The 17,667-nt window shown below is 44.7% G+C and overlaps 1 protein-coding gene, 1 long non-coding RNA gene and 1 other non-coding gene across 4 annotated transcripts in view; 1 reads left to right on the top strand and 2 right to left on the bottom strand.

Moving 5' to 3' along the window:
- Positions 1-552, bottom strand: LOC128879708 (uncharacterized). The gene is made up of 3 exons (XR_008457678.1): positions 528-552; positions 378-407; positions 1-347 (listed from the first exon to the last, which is right to left on the bottom strand). It is a non-coding gene; the product is annotated as an uncharacterized LOC128879708 (long non-coding RNA).
- LOC128879706 (octopamine receptor beta-1R-like) overlaps positions 342-17,667 on the top strand; it is a 54,318-nt gene continuing 36,992 nt past the window's right edge. The window contains exons 1-2 of one of the 2 annotated variants that reach the window (XM_054129109.1): positions 342-1,826; positions 4,253-5,489. In XM_054129109.1, coding sequence (XP_053985084.1) covers positions 4,720-5,489 — 770 coding nt within the window. In that variant the 5' untranslated portion in view covers positions 342-1,826; positions 4,253-4,719. Of the gene's footprint in view, positions 1,827-3,185; positions 5,490-17,667 lie in introns of those variants that run through there. The other variant, XM_054129108.1, reaches the window with a different exon arrangement.
- LOC128880578 (U6 spliceosomal RNA) lies at positions 6,428-6,535 on the bottom strand. The gene has a single exon (XR_008457872.1). It is a non-coding gene; the product is annotated as a U6 spliceosomal RNA (small nuclear RNA).

Below are 17,667 nucleotides of genomic sequence, written 5' to 3'. Positions count from 1 at the left end.
CGCAAGCGGTCCGTGACGATAGACCGTCGCATCGCGTCGCGTTCACCGGTTCCCTTCGTGATGTAAACAAGAACGTCGGGTCGACCCCGCGGTCCAGGTAGCCCTGGCATTCGTTCTCCATTTTCGTAGTCAACCTCCGATCGATTGAAATAACTCGCGAAATATCGAGGTAACTCTAACACGTGGCTGAGAGAACCTGGACACTTTGAATCTAAAGCCATTGGACCTGGATGCTTTAAATTTGAGGTGATTGGACCTGGAAATCCTCGAACCTGAGGTGATTGGACCTGGATTCTTTAAATCTGAAGTGATTGGACCTGGATTCCTTGAATCTGAGGCGATCGGACCTGGATGCTTTAAATTTGAGGCCATTGGACCTGGATGCTTTAAATTTGAGGTGATTGGACCTGGACATTTTGAATCTGAGGTGATTGGACCTGGACATTTTGAATCTGAGGCCATTGGACCTGGATTCTTTAAATTTGAGGTGATTGGACCTGGACACTTTGAATCTACAGTGATTGGACCTGGAAATCCTCGAACCTGAGGTGCTTGGACCTAGCCACTTCGAACCTGAGGTACCTGACCACTTCGAACCTGAGGTGCCTGGCTTGTTCTTCATGTCGTCGGTTTCTCGGTAGTTGGTAAGATCAGTTTCTCCGATCGCTGACTCGCTTCGGCCGTCGTCCGCGTCGGTGAAACGGAAGACGAGACGTTGGGGACACACGAGGCAACTTGATTGTTGCTTCAGCCTCGGGAAGAGGACACAAGAGGGAGTTTAAGTACTGTTGGCCACTTTAGTGCAAGACGGACTTTGATTGCAGTTTCATTGCAGCGCTATGCCACGGCTCGCTAAATTCCGAGTAATTGGGTGCTCCGCGAGACGAAGCTGAGGATCCTTGGCTGAGGCAATCAAGGTGTGTCGAGGACGCGGTGGGAGAATCCCTGTTTGTCATTTCGCGGCGTGATGAACTCGAACAAATTGCTACCGCTGTTAGGTGTCTCCAGTATAGAACGCAGCGTGCTCTGCGATAAGCTGCGTCTTCCAGAACCTTCAGGCTTCTACACGAATTGACTCCGCAAAGTGGCCAACTCTAATCGCAGCCCGAATTAATAAACCTACCGCGCTGGACATTGCCAGTTGGCTGCATCGAATCTCGGAAGAGCAGTACCTATGTGCTAAATCCTCGAATCCTTCACACTAAAACTTTAAATCTGAGGTGATTGGACCTGGACACTTTGAATCTAAGGTGATTGGACCTGGAAACTTTGAATCTGAGGTGATCAGACCTGGATTCTTGAAATCTGAGGTGATTGGACCTGGACACTTTGAATCTAACGTGATTGGACCTGGATACTTTGAATCACCTCCTCCATGTTCTCCAAAATTTGCTCTCTGACGATGCGAGCCTTTTATCGGTATCGGTTTTAACTTGTGCTCTAATCTAGTCCTCCATTCTTTTCTTCCCTCCCCCTGGGAAGGGGGATGAAGTTTTCCCAGGTGAAAATTCGAAGGCACCGAGGATTTTCACATCTAACCGGATTCACTTTGCCGGTGACCGAGCATCGCGAGGATTGATTGCCGAGGAACCGGCAACGTAACAGTTTAATCGGGGAATATCGACAGGACAACACGCGGTTGATCCACGATCTCGAATATAAGACGTGAAAATTGGAAGGTGTAGTTGCGTTGTCTTGGGATGATGTGGCCAAGCAACCAGTGGTGGAGGTTGATCGTAAACTGTGTGGAACTATGAACACTTTGTGGCGAATGTGACGATGCGAATGGTGCACATCGGGAACGGGCGCACCTGTGGAACCTTGAGGTAAACTGTTCACCTCTGCGAACTTGGAATACCGCTCTAGTCGTATTGAATATTGCATAATCTTGGACGTAGCTGCTTGGATAGATCTGCCAATCATACAATCGCACAGTGGCAAAGTGGGATTTTCAATGTTTGTTGAAATTAACGAAATCAATTATTCTATGTTTTTAACTATACCCTAAAGTTTATGGAAAACAAATAAAATGAGTTAAAAGTTATTAAATATAAATTGATATTTATATTTAAGTACTGTCGTTAACGCTCATCCGTTCAATTTCGTAATATTTTTGTGTCTGTTCAAACTCCTCGTGCACAGCTAGAGCTGCATGTAAAATCATAAAAAAATTTCTTTATATAGCTCTGTATACGCTGTAATAATTATTTTCATGTTTACTAATTGACCAGCGTGTTAGCTCGATTTTTAATGAAAAAAGTAAATTTCCGATGCGCAATATAATATGTTTGCCCGATTATGTCTGAACGAGACTAGGATACATTTTTTCCTTAAAGTATCTTTGAAATGAAGAAACAAACAAGCAACTCGGTCGGGACCGGCGAGCTGTTTATATCGAGGCAGAAAACAGTTGCTTATTCCTAGACAATACTGTATATATAATAAACAATTGATATCTATCATTTACTTTGAAAAGAATTACTCTAATGAATCCACAGGGTACGAACACTTACGGGATTGACTGTACTTCGATTCCCCTTTCGGATGTATCATAGTAACAAAAATACTACATCTATAATTTTTCGAGTGTATTCGGCGTGTCATACACTTTTAATGGAACGATTCCTGTCGTTTGTCTTCATGAAAAAGTTTACGTGTCGGAAACCGTCGAACGTGTCGAAGAATAGCGAGAAATTGTAGTCGCAGAGACGGCGAACCGTAACGGTTGGAAGTACGAGGCGCAGGTGTGCGAAGATTCCGAGAAAATAAAGCGAGACGCGGTTCAATTTGATTCGATGTTGACGAGCATCGGAGAAACGGGACACGCACGAGCCGGAGAAATGTGTTTAGCGTCGATATCGTATCTGTGTAGGGTTTCGCGAGGGAAGAAAATGTCTGGCGCGTCGAGTGGAGCTAGTAGTATAATCCGACCATATGTCAGACACTACGGTGTCTTCGGTAGCAATGGAAACGTTTTTACGGCGCGATAATTCAACGGATGGAAGTACTCCGAAGAAAGTTTCCTTCTGAAATTTCGGGGAAGGAGTCGACCTATCCGCGTTATTAATTTTCACGCGTTAAAAATGTAAAACAATTTAAAGTCGTAAAATTTCAGCGAGACCCTCGTTCCGCTGGGACCGGCAGTTTCCCCCGTTTAATGTAACTCGAAGTTGTACAAGCTGGTAGCCATCCTTCCGCGTGCTCGTAATCCCGCAGCACGAGACAACGAGCATTCCGCTCTAGAAAATCCCGCGGCCCTCGTTGCTACACGATTTTTCCTAATTGCCGCGCGACAGGTGCAGCGTCCCCGCTCCAATATCTTCGTAAAATGTACGCGGCCGCGATCTTAATGAAACTTTACCTCTTGCGCCAACGTTTTTACTTTTAACGACGGTGCGTGCCCGTATTTCAACGCTTTCCACCGGTTTTAATTGCCCGCGTGCCCCGAACTCGGAGAGCGCGTACCGCAGCGAATCGACTATTATCGTTTCCACCCGGAATAACAACGCCCAATTAATTCTAATTGTATTATCAATTTAATTTAAGGATTACAAAAGTTAGTTTTCACCATCGAGTTTTTTTTCTCCGTGCTCGTATTTGTTTTCTATTTTCTGACACCCGATCCGTGATAAATAGCTGGCGATTCGCATTGCGCAATGCGCAATGTCAGAAGCAGGCGTTGAAGATTCGATTACCTATAATATGGTATCTTGCGCGACCCAATCGGACGTTTATAGCTCGAGATATGGCCTAAAAAAAATCGAGAAAAAATTCAAAAATTCATATCTCGAAAACCTATCCATAGAAAATGTTTTCATTGCGATTTTCGAGTTCAGCAGGCCAAGATACATAAGAAAAGAAAATAGTAGCATTGAATATACATTTCGGCTGTAAACTAGTGTTATCGATAGTACTATAAATTGCATCTTATTTGTAACGAAATATCGTTTAGCAACGATATAAATTTCAAATGATGCCAATATCGTCCGCTATTTAACGTGTCAAAGGGGAAAGAATACCGGCCGATAAGACACGTATTGGAAATTTCACTACACACCGATGCTGTATCTTAACCGATCGTTCGTACATCTTGTAAACATCGCACCATTCTTTTCTCCCTTTTCGATAAAATATTTCGAAAGTTTCAAAGAGATCTACTCCGAGTCTGAAAGTAAGCGATATAAAATTCAATTTATTTAAATAAAAAAAAAAAAAAAAAAATACTTCAATCTTCCACTTGTCTCGATTACAGGTGGGTCGCGATGTTCAAGCTCCAACCGAAGCTGCGGCTCTCATCGCGGCGACGTACTCCGGATCAAAATCGAGCTGGACACCGCACCATCTGGATCCCGGCCAAAGAAAGCTCTCCGGCAGGATTGCAATTCAGGCTGGCAGTCGTATAGATCACCGTTCACCGTCGCGTTCTAGAATCCTTCAGCGAGTCTCTCCGTGTTGGTCCCCGTAAAAATGTCTGCAGCATTTCGTCGATCAACAAAGCCTCCGTCGAGAGCCAAGTCACGTCTCCGTCAACGTCCTCATAGCCCGGAGAGGCTACAGGTTTAACAGCGGCTAGCCAAGCGTCAAAGTGCACTTCCGTTCATCGATGGCCTGGCAGGACTGTCCGATCATCCGCGTCGTCGACGACGACGAAGAAGGCGGCGAAGGGGGCGACGAGGAGCGTCGCGGATAAAATCGCCAGGAGAGAGAACTCAGGTCTGGATGGACGCCATTCTCGAGATGCAGTTGAACGAAACAATGGACGAGGACCTGGTAAACGCGACGGGGTTCTCCAACCTGCCCAAGGTCCTCGTGGGCACTGGCCAGAGCAACCACTCGGACGTCTACGGGCACGAGGCCAGTCACGAGCTGGAACACGTCCTTCTGCTGACGGTGAAGGCGACGGTGATGGGGTTCATCATCCTCAGCGCCCTGTTCGGCAACCTCCTGGTGATTGTGTCCGTGATGAGGCATCGCAAGCTGCGCGTCATTACCAACTACTTTGTCGTCTCGTTAGCCCTGGCGGACATGCTGGTAGCCATCTTCGCCATGACTTTCAACGCCTCCGTCGAGCTCTCCGGCAGGTGGCTGTTCGGTTACTTCATGTGCGACGTGTGGAACTCGTTGGACGTCTTCTTCAGCACCGTGTCCATCCTCCATCTCTGTTGCATCAGCGTGGATCGTTACTACGCGATAGTACAACCCCTGGACTACCCTCTGATAATGACCAACTTTCGGCTGAGCACCATGCTCAGCGTGGTCTGGTGTTCACCGACGGTGATGAGCTTCCTGCCCATCTTCGCCGGATGGTACACCACCGAGAAGCACCTCGAATTCCGACGAAACTACCCGGACGTTTGTGTGTTCCAAGTGAACAAACCGTACGCCGTGGTCAGCTCCAGTGTCAGTTTCTGGGTGCCAGGTATCATCATGATCGCGATGTACTACAAGATCTACCAGGAAGCTGATCGTCAAGAGCGCATGCTTTACCGGTGAGTGAATCGAAAGACTTTGACAAAGACCCCCGAGCAAAGTTCCACGAGGTCTGACTTTGTGTATCTTAACCTACTGCACTTTGTGTTAACCCCACCCTCGAGGTTATCGTAAATACGTTTGCATGGGACTCCTAGCTGTTGTAACAACAGTTTGTCCACAAACTATCACATTCAACACGAGTCTACTATCTTCACAGTGGCATATACAGAAGCCAATTTACAGAGGAATACGTAGAGAATCCTCCGGAGAAATCTCTCGGGTTTATCTTTGACCGAAGTCGGATCCCATTCCTAGTTATCGACGATGTAGCAGCACAGGAATACCTAAGTACGTTGTTGTTGTTGTTGTTGTTGTTGTTGTTGATTTTGTTTTAGCGCATGAATTACGATATTCATTTTGCGCTGCGTGTTTCGATACAGTCAATTACAAAAATATCCTGGGTCTAATTTTAAAAATACGCGTGTGTTAAAAATATGTGTTCATTTATATTGAATTATCTATATTAATAAAATTGAAGCGTCTGTCTGTGATTTCGAAATAATGCCTTTTTTAAAATCTTATATGATTTTTCGCACCTTCCTAAAACCCAAACATTTAGTTAGTTTTTGGTGAGGGCGGCAATAATGAATGCTGTTAATGTATACATGTATACTGTCTACGTAGAAATACTGTCCGAGAGGGTTTGTGGCATTTCTTTGCGGAGGCTGAGGGTGGCAATATTGATTGCTGCTAATGTGTATACTCTCTCCATGGAAATACTGTCTGAGTAGGTTTGGGATAGTATTTGGTGTGGGCAGCGATATTGAATAATGTTAATGTATACATGTGTACCGTGGAAATACTGTCTGAGAGAGTTTGTGGCATTTCTTTACGTTGTGGCAAAAATTATTTCATAGGAATATATATCAGTCTTTTCATACTTTAGATATTTTCTAAAAATGCGTAACGCTTCCCGATTTTGCGTGTCATCCTTGCACAGGAGACCATGCTAATCTTCTCTGTATCGTTCCAATTTTAGTATACGTGTTTCCGAAGCAACTACGGAATACCTAAACATCTCTCTGCGCGTTCACGTAAACCGATACAACCGCGGAATTCACGCTGGAAACATTCAGACTTAAAGCTTGAAAAAAAATCGATAAACAACGCATTCATTCGGTCGGTAATTATTATCGATCCAGCTGGTAAGCGCGGTGAAATTTTACTAAAACAATGCATTCGATCGTGCCGTGTAATTACCTCCGTTACGATTCACGAATAACCCGCTGGTTACCGTGCACCGGTACGCCATCCCATCAATTATGTAAGCGGCCAATTACGTGGCCAGGCCCGGCGCTGTATCGAGATTTCAGGAGCAATTCGAAACGCTCCCTCGGCGAGTCGTTTCGTGCTTCCCGTCGAACATCGAGCACAATGCCGCGACTTTATAGCTGCCGTCCACGTGATCACTCTCTCTTTCGAGCCTTTCTCGATGGCGGACAGGGAAATAAAACTCCTCCGAGTTTCCCGATTCCGTGCGCGGCGACCGACAGAAGCGTCTCGTTGGGACGATCGTTTCCTGATGCTTTGGGAAGCTTCGACGTCGGAAATATCGGAATGAAGATTCCTTTTTCTGGCCGACTGGAGGGGGAGAAACCCACCGGAAATTGGACGCGTCAACGGTGCACGAAAATTGTCGACGCGAAGACACCTACGCGAATACTCGTTGCTCACCATCGCGGAAGATTAATGCCTTTCCCGGTGCAGCTGAGCGTTTATGCGTCTTCTAAGGGTAGGTTGATTCCGTGGTGACGAGGGGAGCGGAACGGAGAGAGCTTTGGGTATAGACCGGTGGGAATTACGATGTTGCCGCGCCGAGACGGTGAATTATTTGTCCCCGTCTATGCGATTGTTGGTTAACGTTTGTTTATGAAACTTGCACGCTCTGGGGTGTCTGAGGAATTCGGGTCAGGTTACGCAACAGCTGAAAGAGGAAGGATTTCGAGCGAATTCGACACTATTTCGTCGAAACGGGACGTTTTGTTATAAGCGTGAACCTGCTCGGGGAGACCACTTTTTACCACATTATGCATCGTACGTTATGGTTGTTCACGCCATGATTGCCGTATAATGTCCGCCAGGTGGCGCGAGATTTATACCAAGATGTTTTCGACGATTTATGTCTTGCTCTTCGGCGTAATCGTTGCAGGAACGAAAACGCCATCATCATCCTTGGAGAAACCAGATGGCGAAGTTAGGGGTGGTAAATGGAAATGCATCCCCGGCTTCCGTCGAGACGAACCGGTATTATCCTCTGATTACGAATCGATCTTGGGATCCAATGGACCGGAACGCTTTTCTCATATCTTGTAGCCGTATAAAAATATCCCGACAAATGTACCTTTTGTTCCTGTCCTTTTGTACCGTCTGTATCTCGTGATATTGTCTTGGAAAGAATGTTACTCGGGGATATTCGAGGTTTGAACCACGTTATGTAACGTTTGCTCGAGATATATCATTTATTTTCTCCGCGTCTGCATCCGAAGTATCTGAAGTTGACATTCTTGAACATTTTCCGCGTGGTTTCCTTAACGCGTACGCGATTTCCATCCAAGTGAACGTAGAATTCTCGTTTGCGGGAAAGTTTGAGCGTAGATTTTAACGGCAGCCATCTTATGCGTACCTTGTTCCTTGGAACTCGTGTAATTGTTGCTTTTATTCTGCGTTCCCGACAAGATGGCTAGTCAAGGACACGCTTCTCACTTCGAACTACAAGCTCTCTTCCGCTAACCGATTGATAAGCTTCTGCTTTTTCTCTTCGGACCTCCTTCTCTTTCATTCTCTGTCCTTTTCTACGTTCGACGCTCAACTCGCGTAAAATGTAAACACAGAATAGAAACCTCGATAACTGCAACGTTTGGGTCCCAATTTTCTTTCACTTATCCAGTCTTTACTCTAATTGGTGCTCTCCAGGTGAAAAAATGCTTTCGAACATAATTCTTGAGAATTCGTTCCGTCATATTTAATGTCGCCAACGGGTCGCTATTAGTACGCTAAACGTCGGAATAAATGCGAGTCCCTGGGACGGAAAATCTTTCAATTTCTCATTATTGAAGCTCTCAGAACGCTTCCATAAATCACTGGAAGCAGCTATAAAGTCCAATACCCGCGACGTCGACAAACTGGCAATTAACCGGCAATTTATCGAGCCTGCCTTCCCTCGGCGTGCTTCTTCTCGGTTTCCAGCTGTGCGACTAGACTCCGATGCATCTATTTACACGGTGGTTCGTTCACGTGGTCTCCAATCATCTGGAAAGTATATATTTGTTGCTCGAGCAGGACAGCTTCCCAACGAGTCCTACGAGAATTAATTTACTCGAGATATTGATACAACAGGACCTGAATTAACGTTGAGTAACGTTATTACGGGGACGTAAACACTCGGGACGAAAATATAAACGTGGATATCGTTGTTTATTTCGATTTCTTCTTTAAATATTTGTGTACGTAGGACGAGCGACTTTCGCGCTCGAGCGATACGAAACGGCGTCAGAAAATATTACGTAGAGGAAACGAATGGAGCAGATGATTCGTAAAAATTTATGTAGAAGATACCTCGCTCCCCGTTCTTCGGAACTGGTGCAGAAACTCGATATAATGCCGCGCTCCTGTGCTATCTCCCGTTCTACCAGTCGTCGAGCATTTTGACTCCGCGCGAGACACGTAACACGGGGAACAGCAAATTAGAGCGCCTTAAATTGGTCTAATTTTGAGCGATTAAAGTGTCTGTCGAAGTTATACGTCCAGCGGTAACGGTGGTTGGGACTCGGTGTAATTTTGTTCTGCGTAATTTCGTAGCCAACTTAGCGCCGTTCTCTCAAACCATTGTCACTTGTTTCGCCGCGACGGTACCGCGAAGTTTCCAGCTCGAGAAGAGAATCTTAATTTCAATTCGCAATTAAATTTTTCATCCAAACTTCCAACAGTGTGAATGTCCTGATATTTTCACGCTTCCTCTCCACGTTTGTCTTGCGAAACCATTTAACTTTCGTTTCAAGTATTCGCTGATATCACACCCTCCACCGTGGAGGATCATAGCATCAGGCCCGAAATCTACTGTCTGAGAAGATTTGGTGTAGTTCTTGGAGGACCGGGAATACTGAATACCGTTAATGTTCATACTGTCTGAGTAGGTTTTGGTGTAGTTTTTGGTGGGACGACAACATTAAATGCGAATATTCAAGCATTCGCTGGTATCGTCAACGGTCTTGGTGACATTCGAGGAGGACTATTTAAATGGGACAACTTCTACAGTGTCCAGTGGCCAGTGGCGAGATTACATAGACACATGATCGCGATTGCTACGAGGACGCCGACAAAATTCGAAGCCAACTCAGATTACGGTATCGACTGTCCAGCCTTTGCGGCCCTGGTGGCTGGTGGGTCAGATTTCTCGATTTTTCTCACACCTGCATAGAAGGGGTGGACATCCACGCACGGAAGCAGATCGTTACCCAAAAAGGGGAAAACAAAAATACTCGGAATACAGTGAAGTCTCCTTGAATGCACCAAAAGCCACCACAAAAAAAATTTCGTTTACTCCACAATATAGAGCACATTGTATCCTGCGATTTACATGTAAACAATTTTTTGGTATCATCAATAGTTATTGAAATATGCGTCTGTCACACTTTATCGCGGACACTCTGTATAAGGAGCGCGTGCATTAAAGATGCAATCTATCGTGGAAGCATCTATGTGCTAATTATCTCAACGCTGCTTTAACAATTTACCAAATGTCCTTCCTGGACAAATCGTAAACTATCTAGAAGATTTAAAAAAAAAAAAGATATATTCTAAAACACGTAACACGCTGCATTATATAAATTCCAGAAAGCAACGGATAGAAAATGTAACGTCACATTGCAGCCATCGAATTCGACTTTGAGATGTCCTTAATACCTCCGCGCAAATAACGATCTCCTCCGGTATTCGTCTCCCATCCCCTATCTCGAAAGCGCGAGGCCGCAAAGTTTCGTCCTTCCCAGGAACTAGGAACACGGGTTCTGCATCGACAATATCGTGTTCTCTGAAAAAGAAAGAGTTCGACGGTCTATTTTTACGGTTTGCGAAAATAAAGTTTGTCCGTTGATTCGAGAGAAAGGTCGTTCCGCGAAAGTCGAAGAAAGAAAACACCCAGACGAGGCGAAGTTCGCGGGGACAGTTTTGAAAATCAGAGATGCCAATTTCATCCAATTTACCCCCGAGCCTCGTTTCAGGGAAGCCACGTGTGCAAATTTAAGGGTGCGAAATCGAGCCCTTCTTTTTCTTTCTAATTTACACTTGTTTTATTCCCGCGCTTCGTCCTTCTCGTTGGGCAATTTTTCTTCGTTTCCCGCGTCCCTAGGCGTAGAAACGAGACAGCTGGAAGGAGTACGTTCGATCCCGAGGGCTCCCGCCCACGGAGGCCGCACATAAGGTTCGAGGTTTACGCTTAATAAGCGTGTCGAGCCATAATTCCGATTCGCCTTGCTTCTACTCTTTTTACTTCGAGTGCTTCCTTTCAAAAGGGAGACGAATCGTATCGTCCTCGCTGCGCCTCGAATAATTATTCGCTAATAATAAACACCGGGTCGCGCTGCTTTTCAAAGGAATCGTTCCGGCGAGCAAATTAAATAGGCCTGAATAATTAAACAGCCACTCGAATTAAGCAACGCTTTCATCTTCGTGACCTTGGACTTGACTTTTAATTCCGGGGAATAGAAATACTTTGGAAGGGATTAGTAGTATGGGAGCAAGTAGTATGGGACGATACATGATCGGACGGTGTATTGGACAGACCAAAGCAGGACATTCACAGCAGGACATTCCCTGGCCCTGGTATCAGTGGGTTGCTTTCCAATTGCAATGTGTCTAGACACTTTCTAGAGTAAATTTGTGTTTTTTAATGACAGTTAGGTGAAAGTTAGTGACATTATTAAAGAATTATATTCTATGAAGAAACATGTCTGTAAATTCTATAGAAGGTACGAGTACTTATGGAGCTGATTGTACGTATATGATACAAATATTAGGCAGTCAGGAACAACCGTACGTCTGACCAAGTACCGACCCATACTACTTGTCCCGGGAATCTTTAATCCTTTCAGACTTGAATTATTTTTTTTCTCGTACGAATGCCATTTAATTTTTAAGTTCGACTAAAATTATTAGGTCTTGTTGTAACCGGAACGGACAGAACTTTCCGGTAGACCTAATAATATATGTTAATAGTTGTTCATGAGATTTTGTCGCGTAACCTACCTACATTATTCTGTCTAAATTCTACCTACATTATCCCAGCCCTGACATAATAAACATTTCTTTGTCTCAATCGAGTCGTGCACAACGCTGCACTTTGTGCGTTTCTGTGCACAAACGTGTCAAGATGTTTAAAGCAATTAAAAAGCATCCAGTGAAATTCCGACCGGGTTGAAAATCTCTCTCTCTGGAAATCATCGCACGAATGTAATACTACTCCACGATTCTATTCCCCGCGAGCTCGAAGCTTCGCTCGACAAATTTCGGGGCTAAATATCAAGGATTAGAAACTCCAACGTTCCCATGGCCCCCGACGACTCCGACGCGCAGAAACTATAGCCGCGAGCTCGCAAGCTGAAAAGCTCTCTCGTCCGTTGGAATTGCTTGGATTAAGTGCGCCGCTTCAAAAGCGCAGTTGTCGCGGATCAAAAGCGTCGGAGTTAGCCAACTTGGAACTTTCCCGAAGAATCGACGCCGCGATTTAGACGAAAGTTGAGGCGTAAATCGCGCGGCGAATGTTTCACTGTACCTGTTGCGTTCTCGAAACGACGACATAAGCTCGCGTTACGCTTCGATTCTTGGGGTTTGGTATACGGATCGCCGAGTCTTTTGTCATTTCGACTAACCTCGAGATTTATTCGAACGATTGTATTTATGATAATCATTGGAACAGTCGTGCGTTAACCCTTTCAGACCTGAATCATTATTTTTCTCGTACTAATGTAATTTAATTTGTAGGGTTAACTTGGACTAAAATTAGAAAAAATAAACAAAAATGCTAATGGTGTAGTTTACGACGGAAACTGGCGTTTCTTCGTGTGTACAAATAAGGACATTAACCCTGAACGATAGTTTGTCGTAGTAGTAAATTTTGTGTTCTGAATTGAGCTCATAATTATGAAAGTGGTCCAAGTTAAAATTTAGAAAAATTTCTCTCAAGAAATATGCGATTTAGACCACTTTCCTAATTATGGGTACAATTGTGGACGGCAGGGTTGAAAGGGTTAACATTCGGGAATTGCGGGTGTTGCGCGGAACGGTTAGCCCACAACTGTTGAATTATGAAACGAGGATCCTTTTGGTCGTGGCGAGCGATTTATTCGATCGTGGAATATTAAAATTCCTGCAACGGCAGAACACGGATCGGCTTACGCTTCCGAAGGAGCCGGAAACGACCCCATTTTTCTTCCGCATCGACAACGAGGTCACAGATGAGTCCTCGGATATACGACTACCCCAACGGGAATAAACGAGGGTCAATCTCAATGACATCGACCAATGAGAAACTGAAATCCTTACCAAGCTATTTCTTGAAATTATCGGAACCTGTTCGAATATTCCTGCAACGCGTGGAATAATTTCGTCGAGGCTGGGATTTTGGTTCGGGTTAAGAAAATGGGGTACCCTTCGATCCGGATGATTTTTTTTATCATAGGTAGCACTTGACCTGGCGATTACAATGGCGGTCATCTTGACCCTTAACTCTCCCTCCCCTCCAAACACTGAAATGTTCACCTCGGTGAATACATCATGTACAAGTTTTTTTTTCCGTGGAGGAACATCATAGTATCAGGCCCGAAATCTACTGTCTGAGAAGGTTTGGCGTAGTTTTTCGAGGGGAGGCAATATTGAATTCCTTTATGTACATACTGTCTGAGTATGTTGGTATAGTTTTTGGTGGTACGATAATATTGAATACTGTTAATGTAAAAAGCTGATGTTTCTCCACAGGAAAAAAAATTGGAAGTGATGTATTTACCTTGGTCAGTGCAAAAAAAAAACACTTCTTGACCTAATTCAGTTTTTGACCCATGGAGGGTGGGGGGTTAAGAGTCAAGCTGACCGCCATTGTAATCGCCATGTCAAGGGCTACCTGTGATAAAAAAATCATCCCGATCTGAGGGTTCCCCATTTTCCTAACTCCAACCGGGATTTTTCGAACGTGGTATATATATACTATATGGTATATATTCGATTAATTTCTACGTATTTCGAGGCTCGTTTCCTCTTCCAAGATATTCTAACACGTGGAACGGTCTCACCGACAGTGGCCAGTCTTAGAAGCACAATAGAACGGCACTTGATCGAGCAAGTAGGATGGCTGATGGCACTGCTTCGTTTGACAGCTAGGACAAGATAGTGTCTCGTCAGACAAACTGAATGAGGGGAATTGTGCCCCGTTAGCAGAAGCTTGGAGTTTGATTTTTCGTTTGAATATTCCCCGCTACGTGGAATCATTCCATTGGCAGTGCCTAGCCAGACGAGTGAAGTAGAATAGTGCTTTGTCGGCCAAACAGAACCGGAGAGTGCTTGGCTAGACGAGCAGAATAGGATGAAATAAGGTCTTTGTTAGCAGTCGTTCCAAGTACGAGAACCATCGAGTCTAGATCGATCCAATTACGATATTACGTGTTGACCGATACCATTCGAACGATTCGACGCACGCGAGAGTCACCGTGCTATAGTTTTTCAACTTTCCGTTTTTTCTTTTCTTTTTGTATGCCATGCGATGAACAACACGATAAAATAATCGCGTATATGAAAACGTTCGAAATGGACTCTATAGGAAGCCACACGTAACCTCGCGTAACGGACGACGTAAACTTCCTTTGTCGACCATCGTACAGTTACAATATGAAGTTATACAGTTTTATCGTTGCACAGTCAGCTTGTCCGTGTCTATGGGTCGTGATCAAAAGCTCCATTAGCTTCCGCTGGTCGGTTTGATTACCCAGTTTGATGCTTCGCTCCCTCGTTGTGAAGCGTGAACCACCCTTTGACATCGCGAACCAACGTTTCGCTGCAATTGTTGCTCGCGCCGTTTCTAACCTGGCTGCGGAGTTGGCCATATCATGTTCGTTCGAATAATTATTTGGATAAATAATCGCGACCATGGGTGAACCGAGTTGGGGCTCGGGAAGCACCCGACGGCTCCGCGATTGGAAACACTCCTTCCCTCCGAGGGGCGAGTCCCACGCTACCCCCTCCTTTCAAGGGGTGTGCGATGGAGGGTGGAGTAAATGCATTTTTCCACGTAGTAAAAAAAGGGCATCGGTACGAGTCTCGTATCAACCAAGACTCGAAACTGCTCTCGTTTCGCCTACGTTCTATTTAGCGGTGTGTCCCGAAATTCAATTTCCAAGGAAAGTTGGAAACTCGTGCTGGCCGCGGGAGAGCATGCATTAACATTCATAAAAAAGTTCGAACCGCTTCAGTCGAGCGGGAAGGTTCGATGGTGCTCCACGTGTCCTCGTTGCAAAATATTGTTGTTCCGCTGGCTGTTGTCTTTAGCCAGCGAAAAGTAATTAAAAGTGGCTGCGAGCTAACAATCGACACTAATTCCCGTACGTTCTCGTTAGAAAGGGTAATTCGTTTTCACGGGCCGGTATTTTCTATTCAACTGCGTAACGCGTAACATCCTGAGCCAATTATAAAATTGTATGTCGGCGCGTCCATGAAAGAAACGGACGAATGAAACAGATTTTTAGGAGGTTGATAATGTCAGAGGTCTGAGAGGAAAGTTCAACTCTTGAAATGGCCGTTTACGACAGCTAGGCGACGTTGCAGGCGTCTCGTTACGTGTTTTAAACATTTCGAGAGACAGGAAGACTGGAAACTGAAGCTATTCCAATATATTACTTCGACTTTCGACCGTATATACAGTATTGTCTCGAAATAAGCAACTCGATTGGGACCGGCGAGCTGCTTCTTTCGAGGAGGATCCCACCTTTTGCTTAACTTTACTATTTTATTTAGTTTTTCATTCGTGTAGCAATAACTAACCGTAAAGTTACAATAAGTGGAATCAGAAACGTACACAGTATTGTCTCGAAATAAGCAACTCCATTGGGACCGGCGAGTTGCTTATTTCGAGACAGAAAGGAGTTGCTTATTTCGAGACAATACCGTACCTAGAAGCGCGACTCGAAGAACGTACTTCAGCTCCTGGATTATCCTTTCGACTTCTCGCGAAACCTCAACGAGAAGATCCTCGCGTCGCTGACCTAGAATACGTGCCTGCCGCGCTTCTAAATCCTGGCAAATCCCCGCGGAAGCGTTGCAACGAGTTAGCTGGTAACTCGCGGTAGCCAGCTCGCATAGTCGAATAGGCGAGGCGCCGTTATATTTACAGGTGCTCCATGGCGGAGTGTAGCGTGGGACGACAAAGAAATCCTCCCACGATCCTGCCGCTTCGTCTCGCAGAATAAAACATCGACCCTGTCGGTTTCATATGGATGAGCGACTCGATTTTCGCGGCATTCGCGAAAAATGTTAGAATGCTTAGACGAAATATCCGGGTCTCGTTTCTGGTCGAGGTGAACTATAGACGTCCAGCCTATTTTAAAGGGGTCAGTGGGAAGATGAAAAACGACACTTTTCTTGTGTATTCTTTTTAGGTATTAAATAATAATTTTTAGTAATGAAATTTAAATATATTATGAAGCGTGTCTTAAAGAACTACATAAAAATATTTTTGTTTTAAAGAAAGGTTAATTGATTTCAGTGAGCAAGATTTCTTGAAAATGGTATAACTCTAAACAAAAATAAAGGTAGATTTAGAAAATGTACGACGTGATTGAAAGGAAGCACCGTCGGACTGTGTTTTTACATCCCCGACTCGATTTTTAACCGCAACAAATGTTTCCGTTCCGCGTTACGCCGAATGTTTTCCAGCCACGATGGAACGCGAGCTTTCTCTCGTTCGCCGCACTGACGGTTGGAAAATTGTTGGAGAAACAATGGCACCGTGTGACGGCGTTAACGCGGATTCTCGAGGCGCGTTCCCGCCCTACGACGAAAGAGCAATTTTCCGTGCCCGTTCCCATAGCTGGCGCTCGTTCGAATTTCTCTTTGAAGTCGAAAAAGTTAGCTGAGTTTGCCTCGCGCGCGATAATCAGCGGATTCCCGCAGATTTTCGGGGAATTTCGTCGAAATTATATGTCTCTCGTACGAAATAAACAGCTCCTCGTATTTATCAAGCGTTTCCACTCGAGCCGCTCTATATTCGCTCTATAATTCCCTCCAGTCCTTCCATCTATTTTCTCACCGTTTCTAAACAATAATTTCTAATTTATTTCCAACCGAATCGAATGCGCCTGAAATAGGCCAGAGGAGTACAGCGGAATTCGATTTCTCTCGAGCGATCTTCAACCGCTCCGCGTTTTAATAGATTCCGAGAACTTCCCTCGTGAAATGATTACTCACTTTCCCTCCCCCTTTTTTTCCCCTCTGAAAGCCATGGTGAATTTCTGCGACCACCTTGTCCCCGCTTACGTAATGTATGCAATTTCTCGGTCCCTCCCGCCGCTGTCGATTCGCGGCTGAATACCAAACGGAGAAGCATCGTCGGCATTATTTACAGTATTACAGAAGAAATAATATTGCTCGTCGAGGAAATTGAATTTTCCTTCGGTTGCGGGATTAAGAATTCATCCGTCGATTATGAATGCACGAACCGTGGAAAAACGAACGTCACGACTGACAACCTGTCGGAATATCTAGTCGAGAATCAGAAACGTTGGTGTACCGTAGAAATTATCCTCGATTAACCGGGAGAAGAAAATTGGGATAAAGTCTCCATAAATGCACATATACCTCTACCATAAATGCACTAGTTCAGTCCCGAGTTTGTGCATTCATGGAGATTTTATTGTATGTCGGTGAGACAATGTAATGCAACGGTGAAACTTTTTTATTATTAACTTTTTTGTTGTGAAACTTTTACAGTGGGATGATTTGAAACAATTTTTTCCTTAGCGAAAATGTCGAATTGTAGGAAGGCAAGTTTTGCGAAAATAAGATCCCATACCTAAAGAAGAGAGATTATAAGTAAACCACGTGATGACACTTTTTTTTATCGAGAAACCGACTTCAGAATCGTGTTTCTCGACCCCC

This window comes from Hylaeus volcanicus, chromosome 7 (assembly GCF_026283585.1).
Source record: "Hylaeus volcanicus isolate JK05 chromosome 7, UHH_iyHylVolc1.0_haploid, whole genome shotgun sequence".
Lineage (NCBI taxonomy): Eukaryota > Metazoa > Arthropoda > Insecta > Hymenoptera > Colletidae > Hylaeus > Hylaeus volcanicus.
The sequence above is the reverse complement of the archived record's forward strand: the minus strand, read 5'-3'. Positions and strand labels throughout refer to the sequence as shown.